This window comes from Sus scrofa, chromosome 13 (assembly GCF_054392235.1).
Source record: "Sus scrofa isolate SSC_HxYL_T2T_F1_AM1 chromosome 13, Sscrofa_HxYL_maternal_Yorkshire_Landrace_v2.0, whole genome shotgun sequence".
Lineage (NCBI taxonomy): Eukaryota > Metazoa > Chordata > Mammalia > Artiodactyla > Suidae > Sus > Sus scrofa.
Genome location: NC_139395.1, coordinates 166,060,097 through 166,084,863, shown reverse-complemented (window position 1 = coordinate 166,084,863; position 24,767 = coordinate 166,060,097). Strand labels below are relative to the sequence as shown.

The 24,767-nt window shown below is 36.8% G+C and overlaps 1 protein-coding gene across 1 annotated transcript in view; it reads right to left on the bottom strand.

The window, feature by feature from the left end:
- Nucleotides 1-644: 644 nt before the first annotated feature.
- IFT57 (intraflagellar transport 57) overlaps nucleotides 645-24,767 on the bottom strand; it is a 57,943-nt gene continuing 33,820 nt past the window's right edge. The window contains exons 7-11 of the mRNA XM_084991468.1: nucleotides 5,982-6,053; nucleotides 5,076-5,207; nucleotides 3,649-3,711; nucleotides 1,833-1,899; nucleotides 645-845 (exon numbers count right to left, since the gene is read on the bottom strand). Of these exons, the coding sequence (XP_084847594.1) occupies nucleotides 667-845; nucleotides 1,833-1,899; nucleotides 3,649-3,711; nucleotides 5,076-5,207; nucleotides 5,982-6,053 (513 nt within the window). The 3' untranslated portion in view covers nucleotides 645-666. The remainder of the gene's footprint in view (nucleotides 846-1,832; nucleotides 1,900-3,648; nucleotides 3,712-5,075; nucleotides 5,208-5,981; nucleotides 6,054-24,767) is intronic.

The following is a 24,767-nucleotide window of genomic DNA, read 5'->3' as shown; positions in this document are numbered from 1 at the left end:
GAGTCAAACATGATGGAAATACTTCTTTTTATTAGGTGGCCTTATATCATAGAAGATACAAAATCAGTCATCAAATACTCATGATAAATAATAAACTTCAAATGTTAAACACACTGAAGTTGATTTTTCCTCATTTTTTTTTTTTTAATTTAATTTTAGGTAACTATAAAGCTGAGGCAAGGGTCACTGGGGTTCTTGGAAAGCCTCTCTAGCTATCATTGGCTGCCTCTGGGCGCCGAAGCCCTTGTGATCACTGCAGAGTGAACTACATGGAAAGGGCCAGGCTTGTGTGCAAGGTCCATGTGCTGACGGTAGGGGCAGCACTGCAGAGAGTACGGGCCACCCACAGTCCACACCATGCACCTCTTCCTCAAATGCAAGGAACCATAAGAAGAGTGAGCCACTGGTGGGGGGCTTTAACGTATGCAATGAGTAGTGAAAGCTTCTATGAAAGTAAGAATTTGTAATTACTTTATTAAATATTATATTCAGTTGAAAGGATGTGACCATGCCTAATCACCATGATACAATATGTGTGTACACATGTACTCAATACCCATTCAACATGCTTTAAGAGGAATAATTGTGTTTTGAAATCTATGCAATATGAAATAGAATTTGATATTAAAAAAACAAACAACCAGTTGAAAGCATGAAAAATACGTTTTAATAAGAGCCTATGGTAGATTCTGGAATGATGGTTGCATGCATGTCCCTAGTCATGTTGGATTTCTCCTTCAGTTTCGACTGGAGTAATGTGTGTTCCACAACACCGATTCTAATGTCCATCTGAACCGTTTCTTGCTTCAGCTTCGTTAAACTCTGTTTAATCCTCACCAAAGGAGCTGCAGAACGAAAATAACATGGAATAAAAATGTTCATTTGGAGTATCAGTGTGTTACAGAATTGTATGACATTTCCCTCACTTTGTCTTAAGCCAAAAATAGGGTTAAAAACACAGCCAACAATTTACTGACATTCACACAGTTTGGCTGTGGCATTTTAAACACCTGAGATTTTTAGGCTGGGAAATGATGTAGCATTTGATGTACTGAGGCCGAACTTCTTTTCTAGAGGAAGAGTTGCTAAAGGGGTGCTTAAAGATGTCTTCAATATTTTTTTATGGGCTAGTATATTTGTCTGAAGGCAAAGGGGATACAATGGGAGAAAAAGGGAAGGAAGAATTTACCTCTGAGACATAGCTAATGGGCTCTTTCAAACATATTGCAAACCCCCTATACATCACCTTTGAAAGATATGCCAGTAAAACTCTAGCAAATGCTTCTAGAGCATAGAAAGGCTTTAGGCAATCACCACTGCGCCATGTCAAAGTAGCGAGAACGAGGGAAGATGATTACCGCAGGATTATTAATTATTTCCTATTTGACCCTTGCCCAGTCAGGTCTACTGCGGAAGAGGGGAAAAAAAAGGTCATCACATCACCGCCTTTGTGCCATCTGGGCGTACATTTAGTGCTCTTTTTGCACATAAAATGGAATAATGGAGCTCACTTGATATAAACAGAACCAAATATTATTTTTTAAAATTGACATAAAAAAGTACATATTTAAATACTTCCCATTCTATTTCTGAATTAATACAGTTTGAATTTAAAAAATCCTAAATGATAGTAAAAAAAAAAAAAGGACTCAGCTCATTTGTAAGGAAAATAGTATACTAGATTATCAGACATAATTTTTGTACCATGTACCTCTCCCTCATTTAAATCCATTTAAAAAGCAGACTTCTTATTTATCAACACCATTTTTAAAAATAGACTTTAAAGAGATATTCTTTTGCTTATTCTCTCCTTAAAATGAGTATGTACTTACCACCATCAGTCATACTGCTCCCTTTTTCTTCCATTTCTTGCTTTACCTTTTCTAGCTCTTCCGTAACCTTTCATTGGAAAAAAAAGTTTTCATGAACATTGGATTTTAATAAACTTTCAGAATTCTTGAAATTAATTCAGATATAATACATATGTAAAGGGATATAAAGATATTCTAGTCATAACTTGAATAGTAAGATAAAGTATATGGATATGCAAAGCCTTTCATCTTCTGAGAGTACTCCTATTGTTAAACTTCACCAAATTTCTTTCTCATTAACTTTCTCAGGTTATTACATGATAGAATAAAAATGATCTAAACTTTTTTTAGGCATCAGTCACTCAAGCCTTGCAGTTATCTGATGCCATCTACCACGCCAGCTTCTAATCATCAATTATTAAATAAAAGAGCATAAATAACCTAAAAAGATTTTAGATTTCTAAAGTTTACTAGGTATCTTAATATTATCGTTTTATAAGAGACTATGCCACCTTTTCCTTTATAGAACACTAAAAATAGTGTTTATACCATATGGCTCTACATAAAAAGATTCTAACTGCTTTATCCAAACCATGAACTCCGAGAGGCATACTGTGCTGCTATATTGGCTCTTATCCGTACTCTACATCATACTCAAAATTATACTGCTACAGCCCCTATGATTAGCAAGATTCCAAACCAGCATTAAGATAGGGAGAAAATTTCATCTTCAAAAAACTGAAAAATTTTGATATGATGTAGAACTAAACCATAATTATTGTAACTTAGTAGGCTTTATTTTTATCATACTGGTGAGTAAAAACTTCCTTGGGAATAAAGTGCTCATCCAAGTAAAGCAAATTAATTTTTTTCAGGCACCTGAAATGTTACAACTGGGGATAACTGCGTACTCCAAAAGAACTAAATGGTTCCCTGGACTCCCTTTCAAGTGTTAATTTACCTAATGTAAGTAAGCCCTTTACTTCTGCATAATGTTTTATCTGCCTAGAAGCACCACAGGGTTGGAAACTAAATATCTCTAAAGTTATATTTTTAATATTTTAAAATAACTATTTACTCCTCAAATAATCTCAATAAAAGAAGCTTAATTCTGCTACACAGAAAAGTATGTGACAGTTATACTTGATTGTAACAAAGAGAATTTTAGTTCCACATTACCTACTGACCTTGTTGTAAGGTTTTTTTTCCTCTCATCTCTTCAGCGAAAGTGGGAATATGTATTATATGTGTATATAGGTAAGACCTAAATATAATATATATTTTAATCAATATAATTAATATGATTTGTTATATATTAGGTCTTACATCTCTTGCAAGATAATGAAAGTAAATACAACAATATATGTCAATATTCTGTAAGTTTTTAGATGGGGAAAGGTTACTCCCAATTTGTGGGCCAAGAAATTCTCCGGATCACACAGTTATCAAAAGCAATCACTAAGAACAAATCTTACATCTTGCAGACTACCATTAAAATTAAGTCAGTGCTTTACCTACCCTCTTATGTATTACCTACAATTATTATGTTTTTTAAAAGATTAAAGAAGGTTATAAATGTGCTAACATTATCGGCATGTTTCACGTTAAATTTTAGTAAAACAACTAAAGGCATTTTGTGGAAACAAGTAGTATGTAAATACATTAGTGACTGATACGAGAATTTAGGGGTTTCCTCCTAAAGGGAAGGATTTAGAGCCAATAGGCAGCAATTATTAAAATAAACAACCCCTGGCAATAGCCTTATTAAACCATCCATGGCTCTGAACAGCGGGCCCAGGTGACAGGTGAGGATTTGGCAAGAGCACACAGTGTGTACCTCAGATAGGAGTTTGGTCCTTTCAGTTACTCCGCCGTTTCCCTGCTGGTATCGCTCCCTTGCCTAGGGAGAAAGCATTTTGTTTAATGGCAAATTCAAAACAGAAGCAGATTACTTAAATACGACCTCTTTGTGTTTGCAATTTCTGCATATCATTTTATGACGACCCCCCTCCTCGTTTGTGAATATATTTGTGAAGAGTGACATTTAACAGTAGCTATTTTATGTCCCTAATAGGCACCCTGTATTTAACTAAAGCACTGTGAAATGATGAACTACCTTAACCTTCATATACTGACTGTGTAACTCACATGGGCATGGTTCACAATAAAAACTATCCCCAGTCATTCCTAAACAGTTTAGACAGAGGCTTTGGTCGATCTAATCTGCATCTTATGCAGAGAAAACCAGTTCTGAAAAATCAATCATAATGGAGCATCAGAATCAGCAATTAATAAGGATTAACAAACAGTATGACAATACGGAATCTATCTTGGGAACTAATTTAACAATCAATTACTTAATATCAATGTTTGAGGGTGGCTTTAATCAGAGACTTTTTATAGCATTTTAAAAGTAAAAGTACCAACAAATAGATGTGTATATGTGTGAATAATTAATTAAACAAATTAAACAATAAAACAGTGAAGGTTACTTGCTGCTTGGCCTTTGAGAACCTCTGAAAGTACAGAAGTATATCTCAAGTTTATTTCCATTTTTCTCTCCTTCTAAACTTGTCTGCTGAAAGAAAAAAATATGCCTTCAACTGACATTTGCAAGTGTTCTTGCTAGTCTTCCTCAACATTACGAAAGAGGGGGCATAAATTCCAAGGAAAGTCTTCAGAGCTCTACTGCTGCAACAAAGCTCGGCTGCAACAAAGCTCGGCTGCTTCCAAAGGCTGAGGGTTTTTATTTTTGGTGAAAATTCTAAAACTTTGAAAGGATTAAAAAAATTGCTCATTTAATTAATTAAACTGCTTGTCTCTGAACGTGTCTTGCTTTCATATTCTTTATTATGTGGCTGTAAGCCATTATGGCAAGAATGTCTTTTCTCCCTGACACATGTAAATGCATACTATTCTACTTCCTCCTACTCAGACGGTAAATTAACAGCCGACTTAGAAACAAAACCAGGTGTCCTGACACTCTGTTCCCATTCTAAGCCATGTTCCTCAGCAATATATGCCTTCCTCTCCTTAAGTCAGATGAAGAGATGCGTTTACAGACTTCTAGGAGGTAATTTCTATCACCTGTAAAATGGAGGTGACACGTTCTATTGCCTCACTTGGTTTCCTAAAGTGGGCAGAGAATCAATGTGCTGCAGTTTGTGCAAAGCATTTCAAGATTCTCAAATGAAAAGTGCTGTGTCGCGTTTAGGGCTGAGGGTCATTAATTGGAATGAACCCTGGATCTCATTCTTCAGTTACCTCACTCAGCTGGGCTTGAGCTGCTCGAAATTCCTGAACCAAGTGCTCAAGCTGATTGTTGATGTACTTCTCTCGGCTGCCAATCTTTTCCAGAGTCCTACTAATCTCATTATGAAGTTTGTCCAAAAACCCCTAGAAATTTCATGAAATTTTAGCAGACAAAAGAATTCACAAACACATTTTTCAAAAGCAGTTTAAAATGGGTTAAATCTCCCCCAATCCAGCCCACAAATTCCCAACTGCCAATGAAAAAGAAGATGGTTTGAAATTTTCAGTAACAAAAAAGTCTATAATGAGAATTATTTCAGCTGCAATTTGCAAAATGTTAAAATAAAAAAGCACCTGGTAGTGCAAATGTAAAATGTATGTGAGTGGATTCTGCTTTACATAAAGTTCACAAACAAGGCAGGTAAGGGAATGACATGATTTTCTTGTAGCACAATTCACAGATGACTGGAATATTCCAGTTATAAGTAGATCATTAAACTTATAGCTCTAGCCTGAGACCCATAACATCTCACTCCAACTTTGCTTCTTTGTGGTACCCTCCAAAAGTCCCTACTCCTGGCAGGGCAACATGCCTGGGAGTTAGAGGTTCTAGGCATTCTGGCCAGGTGATCTGTTACCCCCTGAGAATCAGAGAGGAAAGGATGAGGAAATAATTCTAGTATTTCTACATATGCAAATAAACTATATATCTAAAATATGTAATATACTAGATATCCATTATATTGCTTTTATATAGTTACCTTTTTAAAACTGGTTTAAGTATTAAGGCTGTTGAAATATAATACGGCACATTCAATCAATAAGCTCCTCAAGGGCAAGGATTGAGTCTTTTTTCCTTCCATGTTTTCCCTTAATGGGTATTCCACAGGTGAGTACACAGAGAAGCAATTCACATACCTTGGTCTCCTTTAGAGCAGATTCAATTCCACTTTTGTGCTGGTGCATTTGGTCAACATGGATTCTCCAATCCTATGGGCATAAGAGCATATAGGTGCAAGTAAAAAATACTCAATTTCCTTCTTTCCTCCACTTTTTTGAAGTTGTATCCTTAATTTTAATTACTTTGGTTGCTGCCCTATTTCAGGTGGGAGAGTCCTATATTTAGCTTGCAATCAGATTATAAAGAAATCTGTGTAGAGCACTTTAGGATAAAAGGTCTTAAATAAATGTAAATTATTTTATGTGTTCACAGAGTGATGTCTGACAATTTGAATATAAATTATCCCTGCACTGTTGGTGGTTAATATTTATGACTACCCATCAAAATGAAAAAAATTCTAATTACTAGACAAGAAATACTTGTTTAAACAGTAACAATTATGTTTGCCAGAAGCAACTCTGGAATCAAGCATCATATATCAAATATTAGTTTGTCCCCTGAAATGAAAATGGAGCTCTCTTCTTCAGACTTTGGAGTCTCTTTCTTAAGAAAGAAAGTCTATAATGATTATTAGAGTTAATATATTTGAGATATATTGTCCTACTGCTGGACTGATCCAAATGTGTGTGCATGTCTGAAATCCTCCCCATCATTTTAATTTCCTACAGGAGATCTTCAACATTTTTCTGGTTTACATCACTAACGGTAACAATTTTAGGACTTAAGAAATACTCATCAGAAGAGAAAAAACACTAAGGTGAGTTGAAATAAGTGACAGAACAAGGACATACCTCAGTCACATGTGTCTGCTGACATGCCCTGATGCTCTACTGTGCTATCTACTGTTTTGTGAAGGAAAAACTATTTTGTGAATGGTCCCATCCTATTAATTTCTTTTCTTTTTTTTTTTTTTAAGGGGCACACCCACCGCATATGGAGGTTCCCAGGCTAAGGGTCGAATTGGAGTTGTAGCTGCTGGCCTATGCCACAACCACAGCAATGCCAGATTTGAGCCACGTCTGTAACCTACACCACAGCTCATGCTAAGGCTGGAATCTTAAACCACTAAGTGAAGCCAGGGATCAAACCTATGTCTTCATGGATACTAGTCAGATTTGTTTCTGCTGAGCCATGATGGGAACTCCCCCATTTTACTAATTTCTTAACTTTTTTTTTGTCTTTTGTCTTTTTTGTTGTCGTTGTTGCTATTTCTTGGGCCGCTCCCGCGGCATATGGAGGTTCCCAGGCTAGGGGTTGAATCGGAGCTGTAGCCACCGGCCTACGCCAGAGCCACAGCAATGCTGGATCCGAGCCGCGTCTGCAACCTACACCACAGCTCACGGCAATGCCGGATCGTTAACCCACTGAGCAAGGGCAGGGATCGAACCCGCAACCTCATGGTTCCTAGTCGGATTCGTTAACCACTGCGCCACGACGGGAACTCCTAATTTCTTAACTTTAAAACCTGGGCCAGTGATTGTAGGGTAAAAAAACATGGACTTGGAGAACAGACTTGTGGTTGCCTAGGGGCAGGGGGAGGGATTGGGATGGATTGGGAGCTTGGGGTTAACAGATGCAAACCATTGCTTTTGGAATGGATTAGTAATGAGATCTTGCTGTGTAGCACTGAGAACTATGTCTAGTCACTTATGATGGAGCATGACAATGGGAGAAAAAATGTATACATGTATGTGTAACTAGGTCACCATGGTGTACAGTAGAAAAAAAATTGAGGAAATAACAATAAAAAAATAATTATAAAAAAAATCCTTGGGAACCTTACACATACCAATTACAAAATTATATTAAAATGGCAAAGAACCTCAAAGACTGTCTGGCCTGACCTTCATCATTTCATAGGCATGCAAACAGAGGCCCAGCGACAGAAAGGGAGCACCTGGATCAGAAGACATACTAATTCCCACACAGTACCTCTTGGCAGTTCACAATTAATAAAAGGAGGTATTGGCTGCCTGACACCAGTGAAGATACTGGAGCAGGGAGTGAATAAGCACTTTCCTTTGTCCTTAAGCATCTTCATATCTCATGAGCTGAAAGTATCTCAGAATACAAGAGTGTAGAAAGGAATTTAAAGATCTCCTACTCATCCAACACTCACCTAAGCAGCACCTTCATCTTACAGTTGTGGGGACTGTTCACCACCTGTGACTATGGCTGGGCTGATGTGGCCAGGAAACAGGTCCCCCCAACTCAGCCAGTCAACAGTGCAACAGGGAGGAGAAGCAACTGGTTGGCCTCCTGCAACTAGATTGACTAGGGGAAGCCTCAAAATGGAAACCTGTTTAAGCCGAAGCAAGCATCCTTATGAAAGATGATGAACCTAACAAGTATCATTATATTAATTTTTTAAGGAAGTACTCACCCTGCCTGATTCCAAAAAGAATTTAAAAGCTTAATAAACACCAAGCTCAAGTATTCCCACCAGTCTTTGTTTCTGTCTCTATTATCACATATGTATAAAATGTATATACATATGTATATATTCACATATAAATGTATAAACATACATGTTTCTCCATACATTTTAAATATAGTTTTAAATTTTATTGTAATTGATGTGTTTAAAATAGTTTGCTTTTTCTATCCAGCATTATTTTCTTCTAGCAAATGTTAAAAAATGTATTTTTTTTCATGTTTTGACATTCAAAGTATTTTGAGAGAAGCAAACATGCCTGATTCATCTATGTGTAACTATGATAACTTCATTGATGTTAAACTCCACAGAGGAGCTGGTATTTCAGTGGAAACTTGAAACATGAATAGCATTTCAACAAAATGGAAAGGAGGGGGAGAGGAAGGGTATTTTAGGCTGAGGGAATAACAAGAACAAGGAAAAACAGGAAAATATATAGGGAAAGTAGCTCAGGCTGGCTAGAATATAATCCACAAAGTTCTTGGGGTGGGAAGGATGAATCACAAGGAAACAAAGCTGGAGAGGTAGGTTAAATCAGATCCAGGGCTTTAATTAAGAAATGAGGGTTTTATCATGTAGACAGTAGAGGGCTATCAATGATTTCAGTTTTAAAGTCAAGTCTGTGTTTTGAGAAAGTAGCAGAGTGAAGGACTGATTAGAAAGGCAAGAGACTGAAGAGAGGTAGCAGACTAGTTAAGAGGCTGTGTCATGGTCCCCCTGACACATTAGCAGGGGTTAGTCAGAGCAGTGCTTGTAGGAATGGAGGGGAAGGGATGGATGGATTCAAGGGACACTGAAAAAACAGACTTGATTACTGATTATTGACGAAGGGGAAGTGTAGGGTGGCTGATGTGGAAGTGGGCAAGTAGAGAGAAGGTGTCTGTAAGGCTTCTGGTCGTGGGAACTAAGAAGATAGTAATATCACAGTGTGACAAGAATGGAATAGATCTTAGGGAGCCAGAAATACCGAGGAATTTGGTTTTGGACTTTTTAACCGGATAAGCCACTGGGACATTTGTGTAATTTCACTGCCTTTTAAAGTGGAAAGCAAGTAATGATTTATAATTATCTGCCAGGCAAATTTGAATGCTCATTAAAATCGTCTAGATGGACACATTTCCTGATGTACAGCTATTTTTTAAAAAGCCCTAAAAGTGTTCTTACCCTTTAACCCCAGCAATTTCACTTCTAGAAATTATTCCCAAGTAAATCATTTGGGAAACACACAAAGATCAATGTATAAGTTCTGTGTAAAACAGCAGAAGACTCTTTAAATACCTGACAGTAGAGGACAGATTAAATTAATTTTGTCACATTCACCTAGTCCCTAAAAATAATGCAGTATGATACTATTTTTATAAAGCTCAAAGCAAAACTCAAGGATGCACTATTTGGAGATACACACACCCATGAAAACACACACACACACAAAGATAAAGAAAGAAGAGGAAGAAGCAGCAGCTAACGAGAGGGCATGAACCAGAGGACAGTGGTTCCCACGGGTGAGAAGGGGCAGTGGCAGAGCAACACACACATCACTTCCACGATGTTGTAATGGTCTAGTTCCCAAGTTGGGTAGTGGGTTCTTAAGTGTTTGTTTCATGACTGGATTTTATAATTCCATATGATTGTATATCAAATACATTAATGTTGTATACTGAAATATTAAATTCATGTTTTCAAAAAATATTTCATAGTCAGCAAAAACGCATTTTAACAACATATACACAGCAATGTGGCAAAACATTGCCAAAAGAGTATGTTCATTAGCTGTCCAATTTAGTAAAAATTAGTATTTGTGTATATTTGTATATGTGTATTAAGACAGGGATTTGAATAGCGGTGTTTTAAATTTCTTCCTCGTACTAACAATATTTTCCAAATTTCCTATAAGAAAATTTTGTCACTTGTAATCTTTGGGGGAAAAATATGTCAAAAACCTTCTGCATGCCTAAGACGTTCTTGAAAGGGATTTAATATATAGTAGAGAATATGAATGATTGTACTTGTAACATTTTTAAAACATGAAAATAAAAAGGCAAAATATATAGTTTAAAAAAAAACCCTACAAATGAGATGGTCAAAAACTTTACAAAGGTTTGTAGTAAGAATGGAGAAGGCAGGTTTTAATGTAAGGATTTGATCCTCCAAACATGTAACAGGAATTCTTAACATACGAGAGAATCCGTTGAGTTACAATGCCCTTTTAAACACCTTTCCTTATTTAAGACTCTCAAAGGTTTGGAGTGCTAAGTAGATATCCTCGTCCCTTCTTCACCTCTAGCCTTCCCTGAAAGAGAGCTATGTGATTTGCTGGCTGGTTGTGGGAAAGCTGTGCTTTGCTGCTCCACGGAAGCCAGCCTTGGCTGGGTGATCCCCTGTGGCCGTGGCGTGATGGTGGACATGGTGTGTGCCAGGGCTGTGCAGCAGCTCTGAGAGGCATCCACCAGCTCCCCTGTCTTTTCTTTTAGCCGTAATCACAGCCATGCCTCACAAAGGGGTTATCCTTTAAGTCTGAGAGCAAGAAACATGGAACATAGCTGGAGTAGAGCCACAGCTGAGCTACACATCAGTAGATGTGTATCTTGAGTGAGGATAAATGTATGGTATTGTTATAAACCACTGTGATCTAGGGGTTGTTTGTAATACAGAAAAACTGACTGCATACATAACTTATAGGGAAAAAAAAACCCAAGAATCAGACAGGTTAAATGACCTTTCCAAGGTTTCATGTCTGGAAAGTAGAAAGCACTTTCCCACCAGTGCTTTTTCCACATACTATATGCTTCTCTTCTTTGTGATAAAATGAACTACCAAAGTGTATCTAAGGTAAACCACAGATTCTTTTTGTTATAGGTATGGTCAGGCCATTCAAGATGGCTGTCCTCTTGCTCTCCATACTTCCCCTGCTCAACCTGTGCCTGCTTCACCTACACCCTATTTGAGGAAGGCCTACAGGAGCGGCCTTCCTACGTACTTGCCCTGGGCCTCATCTTGAGATTGTTCTGATGAAAGGGCCAGTGAGGGGCCAGCCCCTCTGCTGTTTTCCCTGGTAACGCATGGGCCAACCTGACAACCTATTTCCGCCTCTAACTGGCAATTCCCACACCCACCCAGCCCAGAAAAGCCTGTGGCTTTGTACCATCCACCACTCAAGGCATACGTGGTAGGGTGTCACTCCAGGACACTGCTTCAGGTATGTAAGCTCTTCTGCTAAACCACCGAAGTTTCTATCGCTGACTCCGGGCTGTTTCTTCAGTCTTAAAGCTGGGCAAGAGCAGGCCTGTAGGCCTGTGGGGTGCAGCCCAACATCATATATCAAGTGAGACCACAAGGACCACAGGAGTTTACTGCTCACCTATTCCAATGTGCTCTAAGTGTGTCCATTAAGGGTCATTTCTCATTCCTACTAAAGTTGAAATTTCCACCTAATCTAGCACATTTCCTCTCTCTATGGAAATAAGAAGACTATATCATTTCTTTAGACTTCCTATTTTTAAAAATCCTCTCATACAAACTCTCATGTGTAATTCTCTCTGTCACTTGTGAGGTCAATGGCAAAGGTATTGTTATAATTATAACCCTCTCCCTGCTCCAAATTCTTTAGCACCAAATTATATATCTCCCTTTTCAGAAACTGGATTAATTGACATCTTGGCAGATGGTGATTCACAGTATACCATAAAATCAAAATGTATGAGATCTAATTGCAGCTGTTAAGGTGACTGGAAGACTATATAGATCTCTGCATTTTATTTCAACAGAACACCACCTGAACAATTTCCTTCACATATGCAGATACACTTGGTTTCTTTGCCTGGATCTCCAACTCAATTCTTTTTTTTTTTTCTTGGCTTTTTGCCTTTTCTGGGGCCGCTCCCGCGGCATATGGAGGTTCCCAGGCTAGGGGTCGAATCGGAGCTGTAGCCACTGGCCTATGCCAGAGCCACAGCAACGCGGGATCTGAGCTGCGTCTGCAACCTACACCACAGCTCACGGCAACGCCGGATCATCAACCCACTGAGCAAGGGCAGGGACCGAACTCGCAACCTCATGGTTCCTAGTCGGATTCGTTAACCACTGCGCCACGACGGGAACTCCTCCAACTCAATTCTTAAAGCTCCTCTCTGGAACTGCAGGAGAAAGAGAGACTGAAACGTGTGCTAGGGATAGCAAGTAGAACTTTATCTGTGTATAAGTTTCTCTAATTTACAACTTGTAAAATGTCAAACTCTCAGTTTTTCTTCACCCAAGTTTGAGCTTCTTTATGTGTGGAGAGGCAGAATGCCAAAGGACTCTTGATATAGAAAAGCTGAGGAAGGCCTTTGTGTGTACAGGGATGGTTTCTTCCTGGGCTCAGGAAAAGTCCAGGCCAGAGCACAGCTGACCAGAGCAGTTCACAGTCTGTGGGCACCTTTTGCTCCAGCTCTCCAGGGCAGGAGCAGGGCCCCAGACTCTGATGTGTGTCTTGAACTGCTTTCCATCACAAAATACTTCTTCTGCCGTGTACCCCAACATTCTCCTCTATTCTTACTGTTTCTCCTTCAATTCTGTTGTGAATAATTACTGATGAAATCTTAATTCAATGTTCTTTTTTGCAATTTTATTTTAACAAATATAAAATTATTTACAAGGGCTTTTATGGGCTCCCTCTATTAAAGGTGCCTAATCCTATTTTTCTTATGAGGCCTTTGTTTCAACTTTCTCCAGGGATTTTCAAGGTCACTCAGGGGAGGAAATCCTGAGTACCTCCATTTCATAGATTGGATAACAAACAGGTTGTGTGATTTTTACACTGTCAATCACAAAATGACTAGGAAACCAAATGTTTTCCTCTCACTTAGAAACTTTCCATTATACAAACCTACCTCTTTCATTTCCTCACTCTGTCATCAATTTCAATAAGAAGCACAAGAAACTGTGATAACTCCCAATTCAAGTTTGCACATTAAATGTTTCTTAGCTTGGTTGTCCTGCTAAAACATATATGCTACAGGAGAATTGCTGCTTCTAACTTGCTGTGGACAAATAATCCAGATAAGCAACTTTGTGAAAATTTCTGAAACCTAAGTTCCAAGGAAGAATTTATAAGACTCTTCTACACATAAAGTGCATGAGGTTAACACATAGTATTTTGTGATACCTATTTTGGCTACTCAGAAACCCTTCCTATCTCCCTTCCTTGGGTATAGAATAGTCCCCCAATAGGGGGAACATTAATTCTGAGATCTTTTTAAATCTAATAGTAATTTTAATATTAACATTCAAGGAATACTTTGTGTGTGTCAGGCACTATGCTAAGCACTGTCCTTACATCATCACATTTAATTCTCTTCAAAACTTTACAAGGATATTGAGACATGGCTACTTCAAAGTAGACTACCCAAGCTCACACAGGCAAATCAGTGGTAGAGCCCAAACCTGCAAAGATCTCTATATAACGTACCATTCCCTGATGAAATGCAGTAAAATGTAACTGAAAATTTTGATGGGACGATGGCTAAAGAAGACTTCAGTTTTATCTTTAATATTTGAATTTTTGTAAAAATGTATTTCTATATCATCTGTATAATGAAACAATATATTTAAAACATTTTAGGATAAAATATATATAACTAAAAACTTTCTCACAAAGAAATATCCACCCTACATGACTTTATCAGTGCATTTTCTCAAATATTTAAGAAAGAAATAATAATGAACTTATATAAATTCCACTAGAGAGGGGAGAAAAGAGGGAGCACAATTGCTAACTTGTTTTATGAGAACTCCATAGTATTACACTAAAACCTGACAAAGACACCTTAAAAAATAAGAAAAATTAGGAAAATAAGAAAAAAAAATTTTTTTTTTTTTTTTTTTGGCTACGTCCATGGCATATGGAAATTCCCTGGCCAGGAATTGAACCCACCCCACAGCATGACCTGAGCCACTACAGTGATAATGCTGGATCCTTAACTCACCATGACACAGGGAACTCCTAGAGCAATCTTTTATACATATAAACATAAAAATCCTCAACAAAGTACCAGCAAATTTAATCCAGTAATATACAAAAAGGTAATATAACATGATTAAGTTGCATTTATTCCAAAATGCAAGATTAATACTCAAAAATCAACCACTATAATCCAGCATAAGAGGAAAAAAAAAAAGAGGAGATAAATCAGTCATCTCAATAGATGAAGAAAAAATTATTAAAAAATTTAACATCCATTCATAACAATAACTCAGCAAACTAGGAACAAAAGAGAAGGTCTTTAATCTACCTTATGATATTTGTAAAAGTCAAAAAGCGAACATCATCCTTGATGGCAAAACTGAAATACTGAAAGCTTTCCTCCTGTTAATGTCACTTATATCCAACACAGACTAAGGTTTTTAATCAGTATTTCAAGCAAGATAAAGGATATAAAAGGGATAAGGCTTATAAACAAAGAAATAATTCTGATATTATTTGAAGATGATATAATTGTATACACAGAAAACACAAAAGAATATACAGGCTTATGGTTAGAATGAAAAAGCAAATTTAGCAAGTGTGCTGGAGATGTGTACAAATACACACACAGAGAAATGTATTTTTATATAACAGCAAAAAATAAACATGAAATAAAATCTAAAAGATACCACTGAAGCAAAGACCAATATAATAATACAGAGTGTCCAGCTACGGACCCACACATGCATGTTCTCTTTTTACGACAAAACAGTGCACTAGTAAAAGGATTACCTTTTCAATAAACTGGGTCAACTGCATAGACATATGAAAATCAAATAAATCTTGATCATACCTTCACACTGTACATGAGAAATAAGGCTAGATGGATGCAGATCTCCATGCAAAAGGTAAAACAATACAGTGTCAAGAGGAAAACAGGAAAATATCTTCATAGCATTGGGAGAAGCAAAGATACTTAAATAAAACATAAATATTAGCCATATTTCTCTTTCCCCAAAATAGATCATTTTGAGCATATTAAAATTAAGCCACCATTTATCATAATACATCAATAAGAGTGAAAAGGGTAGCTAAAGAATAGATATTTGCAATACAAACCTGTGACAAAGGACTCATATCAAGTATATAAAGAACTTCTATAAATCAAAAGAAAAAAGCCGACAACCCAATAGCAAAAGACAAAAGAGAAGATCCAAATGCCAAATAAACACATGAAAAGGAGCACAACTTCATCAGGGAAAATGCAAATTAGAATGACAATGAGACATCACAACAAACCTGCATGACTAAAACTCTTTGTGGCTCAGCGGTAACAAACCCAACTAATACCCATGAGGACTCAGGTTCAATCCCTGGCCCCGCTCAGAAGGTTAAGGATCTGGCTTTGCCATGAGCTGTGGTGTAGGTTGAAGATATGGCTTGGATTCCACATTTCTGTGGCTCTGGCATAGGTCAGCAGCTGCAGCTCTGATTAGACCCCTAGCCTGGGAACTTCCATATGCTGCGGGTGCAGGCCTGAAAAAAAAAAAAAAAGGCTAAAACAAGGCTGAATGTTGAGGAGGCTGGGGAGCAACAGGAACTTTCATACACTCTTAGAAGGAGTACAAATTTATATAACTACTTTCAAAAACTAATTGGCAGGGTCTGCTAAAGTTAAACACATGCATATGCTATGACCCAGTAAGTCAACTCTTGGTAAATGGCAATAGAAATGTATACCTATGTTTACCAAAAGATATGTACAGGGATTTTCAAATCAGCATTATTTATGTTAGTCACAAACTATAAACAACTCACATAAGCCAGATGTGGGTTACTCTGGAAGGGTAGGGCCTTGGGTTAGGCAGCTCTACAATGAAGGAGCAGACCGCTGTAGGTTCTGTGGCTAGGTAGCAAGTCCTTGCTTGGAAGGGGATCTGGACAATTGATCTCTGTTTTAACTACAGGGAACCAGACTTAGTTATTAAAATGATAATTGTAGCTGTAGTGGTAGAGAGGTAGGGCCAAGTGTGTGCAGTTCCGAAGTGATCAGTCTCGAGATTTCAGTGTGAAACACTGATGTTCCTGTGACACACTTAGTACTCTATCCACAGTCAATGAGAAAATTCTCTGGAAATCTGATGGCAAGAGATCAGATTAAGTGAAAGAGGCAGAAAACACAGCTTGCTAGAAGGAGTTGCATATGTCTAAGTTCACTCTAGCAAATATTTCTGGGACAGGTCAATAATTTATCATGCTTTCTGCAAGGATATGAGCAGAGTATTTGCTTTCTCCATGCAGAACACTCCCTTCTCTAATGACAGAACATTATTTGTATTCTTTCTCTTTGTTGCTTTGCATAAGCAGTTTTGCAATTCTCTTCTTCTGTCCTAATTAATTATTAGATTAATCTTCAGCTTCATCACTGCTCACATTTATGTATGTATTTGTGTGTGTGTGTGTGTGTGTGTGTGAGAGAGAGAGAGAGAGAGAGAGAGAGAGAGAGAGAGAAAGACAGACTGTCCATTAAATTAAATAACTTTTTCATGAGATTAAATTACTTTCTTAATGAAAAATGCCCATCAGGTTGCAGGATAATTGCAGAATGCAGCTTTCCTGAATTTTTAAATGTGCCATTTTTCTTTGATTGTCAGCAGCCTAAATCTTATGTGGTACACCTTTGTGGTGTGAACGCATGGTTTTTCTTTATAATTGTGCAAAGAATAAACACAGACTTACGAAGAATTTGGTACGTATGTGTGGTATACGCTGTCTGTGTGTATTTGCTGCAGGGGGTGTGGGAATCATACTGGAAATGAATCATACTGGAAATAAGTGTTTCCTCAGGAAAGTACCTGTTTTCTAGATATTCTTCTTGTAGAGAAAAATAAGACAGTGCATACAGAGGGCAAGCAAAGGCTATTACAGCAATCACTGGGATCCTCACACCTGCCTTTAGTTGAACTGAAACTGGAGATCCATAATCTCTCCATAAAATACCCCGTTAGTTAAATAATTACATTTCTAATGTGTGCTCATATTTAGATCTTTACTAACTACCATCTGTTACTAAGTGTTTTCATATGTTGACTCAGACTTATTTTTCATGCTAACTCTATTCACACCCCTTTTATATGGCCACACAAATCTTCTGAGTGGGGGTTCCCAGATTTAGGAAGGAGTTATAAGCCTTGAGAAGAGATTTGGCAAGGCAGTGAAAGAGGCCCTCCTGAGAATGCAGGAACAATCTTAGGCTGACTCAGAATGTCATTATTTCACAGGATGCTGAGTAACCGTGGTGGATAGCTGGAAAAGATGACCTTGCCAGTCTCTTTCAACTTCAAGAGTCTAGTAATTGAAACTCTGATCTCATATGGATACTTAAAAAACAAACAAAAACCAAAAAAATGGAGTTGTCTGCATATCTGAAGAACTAAGAAACATAAATTGCTACCTCGGCATAAAGAAACAATCACATATGATGGGACAAAGACTATGGGGGCAAAAACTTGTCCAAATATTAAGAAATCTGTAATAAAACACTCTGATAGTGAGAACTACTCTAATACTGTTGATTAGAAAAATGAATCAAGGCAATTAAAAAGTGCATTATGTAGGGAGGTCCATATGATAAATGGTTTCTGCTTCAACTCATATTTTATATTAAGTAATTAAAAAGGAAACATTAAATTATACTTTGCAATAATGAAATATTTAAGCAGTGTAGAAATTTCAATTATAACCAATGTGTATTAGCTCCATGCTCTCAATCACAAATGTCTATTTGAGGTATATCTGCTGTGAGGCATTAGTAACTTCCCTCTACAGCATTTACATAACATGGCAGTCTTTATTGGTTATTTCCTTAAAAACCTCCCACTGTTGAAGCTCTTTAGTTACAACCGATGGTAATCTCTACAGTAAAAACACTTGTTCTCCTATTTCAACTTGTGATAAATGAAACCTTTCGGGATCCAGTTGAAACATTTATCACATTCAGGGTAAACAGGAAGGAAGGCATCATCCACTAACTTTAAACACAGAATATCCTGAAAGTTCAACAAGACTGTGACAGAAGCAGCTAAAAGTCATTTCCAGTTGCTTAAGGATGGCTGGGTTTTTTTTCCATCTTTTTACAGTATTTTTGAATGTATAATTTAGGCATAGTATTCTTTTCCACAAACCTAATAACTGTCTATGAGCCTCAGGCTACAAAGGGAAAAAAAAATTGACCTTGAGAATACAATCTTAAGTCCACAAAATAACACTATTTTTAAAAAATAATACAGAAATCAAAAACAGTATTCTGTCTTGTGTAGTCTCCCTTAAAGAAAGCTTGCCTGTAAAAGTCCATCAGTGAATATTTCTGCTCATTCTCTGAGACGACATGGCAGTTGAGTAATCATGCAGGCTGCTCTAAAAATGTATGTGTGTCTAGTTAATTTAGGCAGTTTATTTTGATAGCATTCACCTCCTTTTGATTATAGCAGGTGTTTCAAGGATAAATTTGCTGAAAATTGTATTTTGTTTAAACAACAGCGGCATGTACATTTATGGCCTTACTATATTAAAAAGCATTTATTGTCTGGCAGCAATAGATACAATTATAAACATTTGTGACAGTAATTGGAGCTATTACTCCTGCATGGAGTCTCATGGAGACCAACTTATTGCCACCTGTATTTATATTTGTTACTGATAATTGTAAAAGCTCATTTTTAAAATTTGGTGCCTTTTTTTTTTAAATTTTGTAAATATTTTTCAACGAAAGGTCCATTTACCAGAAAATCTATAAGGATTATAAATTTAGTTTCTTCATTATTCAAATAACAGCCAGAATTCCATTTTATGACTAATATATTCATAAAATGTATTCCTGTGTGTTAAACCACAGAATATATTATTCCTTTTTGCTCATGGTTCCAAGAATCCTATCAATATAGCCTGTCCAGAACCAGAGTACACGTCTTAAGAAATGCTCTTTATTCTAAAACTGTAATAATTTATAAATCCCTACAGGTCAGAAATATTTAGAAAGCTAAATTTTATTAACATTCTTCTTACACTGCATCCAAACACAGTGATGGCAGAAGATCAAAGCAAGATACTTTCACCACTGCTTTTGAATGAAAAAAAAAAAAAATTCTCTATTGCTTCCAGATACAGGTTTGTCTACAATAGTAAAAGGAGAAAGCCTACCACTGCACATTTCTGCAGGATTTGGCTTCCAATTTGAAGAGACTTAGATCTAATATAGCAATTCTGTGGTCCCTCCAGGTTCATTTAAATGGCATTTCACCTGCTGATTAATGAAGGCCTCCCTATTCCCTCTTAGGTTTTAGCTCTTAGGGTCACCAGAGAGGCCAAGGGCTCAAGACTATTGTAATGATTCTATCCTCAGCACAAAGACTCTTCTCAAAAGGTTTCCTGCTGTGAATTACCCTAGGCAACACCAATATGGTTTATTTACATTAAAGCAAAATCCAATTGCTTGAAGTTGGAATTTAAAGTTTAAGGTTCTTTTTACAACTGCAACCTAGGAAAGTCAGACACTGAAGATCAGGTAAGGATGTAAAAAAAGCAGTTCAGTGAATCAAAGGCTTGAAATAATTAGAAACACATGCTATAAAGCTTAAATAAAAAATAATCTCTTTATCTAAATTCCTTGTAATGAACATGACTAAACATGAACATTACACAATGACTAAAGATATTTTGGTAGAATGAAGGGGTACCTAGCCAACTATCTTTTAAAACAACAAAGCAGGAAACATTTAATTATAATTTGGAAAAAATCTGTTTAAGTCATTAATCAAAATTTTAATTACAATATCCACAGGGCATTAAAGCATGATAGAATATTTGTACACTGCATTAAATATCTAATATTAAATCATTATAATATACAACCTTTTAGGAATAAATCCTGCAAAATTGAAAAAAAAGGGCCTATGTAAGGTTTAGCCAAAAACTGATTTCACACTTGCTGATCTTCCTTATTTCTGGGGAACAGGAATAAATATTATTAATGATTACTTGATTTTTATATAAAAACCCTTGACTTGAAAAAAATCATTTTCCTGATAAAGATTAATAAGTTTGATCATTTTAGGAGGACACTTTAGGAGTTCCCGCTGTGGCTTAGTAGGTTAATAATCCGGCTTATCTCTGTGGCATTACCAGTTTGATCTCCAGCCTGATGCAGTGAGTTAAGGATGTGGGATCCAGTGTTGCTGCAGCTATGGCATAGGTCAGAAATGTGGCTGCGATTCAATCCCTGGCCTGGGAACTTTCACATGCTGCAGGTGAGGCTGAAAAAGAAAAAAGAAGACAGTTTCTTTTGGTTCAATAAATGAAGTTGAGAGACTGACTATACAAATGGATAACAGATAACAGCTAGACCATTACTCAGAATAAAATTCTAACCCACAATGTGTGGCAACTAGTCCAGAAAGCCAAACCACAATTTCTGCAGCAACCAGCCAATGGTCAGGTGTTAAAGACTGTCAGCTTCCCCAGTTTTTGCCCACCCCAATCCTGCCCCACTTCCAATATAGTACCAATCAGACACAGCCCAATATCCTCCCCCTAACCAATCACATACAGAAGCCCTGCTTCTAGTCAGCCCACCTCCAAATTTCCAGTCACATCTGAACATATCCAAAAGATTTCCCTTTTTCCCACTATAACTTTCAAATTCTCCTGCATGCCTTCGAGAATCTGCCAAATGCAAGTGTTGATGGCTAAATGTCTTGCGATATAGCAAGCTCTGAATAAACAGCCTTTACTTGTTCTCATCCAGGTGGTCTGTATTTCCACAAAGTCCAATAAAGTTTTGCTTTTTTATAATCAAAAGAAAACTCAAAGAGATAGAATAATCTTCCTCAAGATACAGCATTAGGTATTTATTTAGCAATAAAAATTAATCGAAAGTACAGAAAGGGAAATCTATATGAATATGCATTCACATTTTCCATTCCTCCAGAAATAGAGGACATGTAGAATTCTTTAGCAGTTCTGTTTCAACCATTTTATTATTCAACTCAGCAACTGTCAACGGATTCACTTAAAAGTTAAAAAAAAAAATGCTGTTATAGAATTTAAAATATTTCAATCAAGTAGGAAATATTATCTTTCAATAATTAATTAACATAAAGTATCCTGGAGAAGAGTCCCTCACACAGTTTAGAAAAAAAGTAATAGCAGCTATAACTTTATAGGGTGGTCGGACTGTACATTCTTACAGCAATTAATTCTTACAGTAATTATACAAGATTCCTAAATTTCATTTTCTATTTAATCTGTACTTTTGCTTCCTGCTCTCCATGTTTTCTCTTTCAACTGAACTTCCACCATCTACAACCACTTCTCTCTCTCCCAAATTACTCACTAGAAGATGCATTTCTTGCTATTGGTCCATATTCTCAGAACTTATGGTCCCTAGGCTTGCCCATATCTTAACCAACAGCTCTTGCATGACATTGCCTTTTCATTTCTCCACCCAGATCCTAGACCTCCTGGTCTGACCCCAACCTGCTAAGCTTGGCCAAGCTATCTCACTATCTGGCACTCAGCTGGAGAATGATGTTCCAGCACTACAGATGGGCATCTAAAGCTATGGTTTATAATTTTTAAGGACATGTGGAAATGCTCATGATGTAATGCTATGTTTTAAAAAAAGAGGCATAATCTCAGTACTATCCATAAAAGCACAAAGAAACAGTGGTCAACATATATTAAGTGATTCTTCTGACACCATTCTAAGTGCTTTAGATATGTTCATTCATTTAATACTTTTAGTAACTTGTTGATGTAGGTTTTACAATGAATTCCATTTTACAGCTGAGGAAACCAAGGCACAGAGTAGCTGAGGAACCTATCCACAGGGTCTAACAGCTAGGTGTTAGATTTAGGAATGGTTCTCAAGCATTCTGGATTCAGAATGTGTGTTTTTAACTATTATGCTATATTGTTGCTAACCATAGAGGTAAGAGCCTGGGTTTGAGGTTCAAATATCATATCTGTCACTTATTAGGCATGTAACTTCATCATTTTTCAGTTTCCTCATCTTTAGTAAAAGTACCTGTATCTCATAGGGCAGTCAAAAGGATTGAATTAGTTAATATATGTGAAGTGCTAAGAACAGCACTTGGCACAAAGCAAAAACTTAGTATTTATTATTGTTTTCATTGTATTATATATACCTTTACCAGGGGAAAAAACTAGAAAGATTTACCAAAGTGATATTTATGAATCCAATTACATTCCATGTAAAAATATAAGGCTGCTATTTATAAATATTCCCTTAAATGATGGAAGCATTAGTGCAGAAATTCAACAAATTCTTCCTGAATACTGATATAGAAGGTGAAATATAAGAGGGCTATGAGAGAACACAATAATATTACAATAACAATATTGTAACATAACAATAATTAACATTTATTAGGCAGTAACTATGTGTCAGATGCTATTCTTGGTGCTTCACAATTCCATGAGGTAAATAATATAATTAGCCTACTTTACAGATGAGGAAAAGAGGAATGGAGAGGTAGAGTAGCTTGCTCTGGATCACACAGCTAATAAGTGGTGGAAATATGAATTCTGGGTGCCAAGGGAAGGTGTGTGAGATAGGCTCTGTCTTCTCTGGGTCTTTACAGTTCTATCAAGTATCTGAAACTTTGACTCAGTACATCAGGATTTGATATTGGGACTAAATGTGTTATCTCTAACTTCTAATTCATAGCACGCTGCCTGCCTCCTATCCCCTTGAAATATAACTTCCATGTTATTTTTATTTATTTATTTTTGTCTTTTGTCTTTTTAGGGCCACACCCGTGGCATATGGAGGTTCCCAGGCTAGGGGTCGAATCAGAGCAGTAGCTGCGGCCTATGCCACAGCCACAGAAATGCCAGATCTGAGCTGCATCTGCGACCTACACCGCAGTTCACGGCAATGCTGGATCCTTAACGTGCTGAGCGAGGCCAGGGATAGAATCTGCGTCCTCATGGACACTAGTCAGATTCGTTAACCACTGACCCACAATGGGAACTCCCCTATTATTTTTAGAATTAAAAACAAAATTGTATTTTAAAAAGACTCAGAGATTAAGATAATTCTTGACCAGCTACAGACCGAAGTCCAGTATAGGTATAATCACAGATGTTTGCTCTTAGTTTTAAATTCCTCCAGAAAAGTTATGTAACACTTGTGGGCATCACTACTGGGTTTAATAAAGAACAATTTTTAAAAAGTTAAAAACACAGCAGAAAAGGAAAGAGAGCAATACAAAGAAATAAGGGAAAGAACAAAAAGTGTAAGATGTAGAGTTGCAGACTAATACTTGTACACAATTTAAGTAGGTGGCACCGATATTAACTCTAATCTAGGGGTCCTAGACTACACTTTTAAGGATTTAACATGTGAGCCTTACTCACTTGGTCCTAATTGAGGCATTAACTAGAGTTGAATGACCTAGAATTTGGCTGAATTTATTGACTCTCTTGGCAAAACTTCTGTGTCTTCAGACACACTATTCCAAGTTGATGCAGATCTAGGATGGTCTCTGGGTAGATTGCTACTCTAGAAGTAATCACCAGGAGCATTCTTTATACCCAGTTCTAAAAAGGGAACTGCTAATGTAGTCCATTGAAACTGGCATATGACAAAAATCCTTTATCTTCAGTTGTGGAACGTATTATTTGTAGTTTTGGCAACATATTTATTTTCCCAATTGTAATTTGTTTAAGCTAATATTAAAATTTATTTGCATTCTTTGAGAACCAGCAACAGTAAGAAGTAGTGCCAGAAACAAGGATAAGCTAGCCTCCCAATAAAAACCTGATTACATTATAGAGAATATACAAAATAAAATATTGGTGTATGACAGGGTCTCATCAAGCATACAGACAATAATATGCAAAAAGAACAGAAAAGGAGTTTTACTTTTTTTTGGTAAGACCCTTCTAGGAAGTATACAAGGAATACACTGAATTTGTGAGGGAAAAAAGCATAGAAACATTTGCTACAGTGCCAAATAAATATGGGGTTTTTTAATTTCTTTTTTTTTTGGGGGGGAGCTTTTTAATTTCTAATACAAGGTCATTTTAAATAAATTTTTGACTAATACAAGGTCATTTTAAATAAATTTTAAATAATAGAAGCTCTGTATTACTCATCTCCCACATCTCTATATACCTAAAAATTAATGTAACAGGATTAGTAGAACACATTGATCTGAAAATAATTCCTCCCCCCAAAATATAAAATTGAAATCCTAAAAGGTCTTAAATAGCCTGTGGTAAGTGAAAAGTTATTGTTTTTTTCCAAAAGTAAAAGAGAGGATTTGGTTTTGGTGGAGTTAGGAGTTGAGGAAGGATAGGATCTACATTCTGATGCTGCAGTCAACCAACCACTCCTGATTAAGG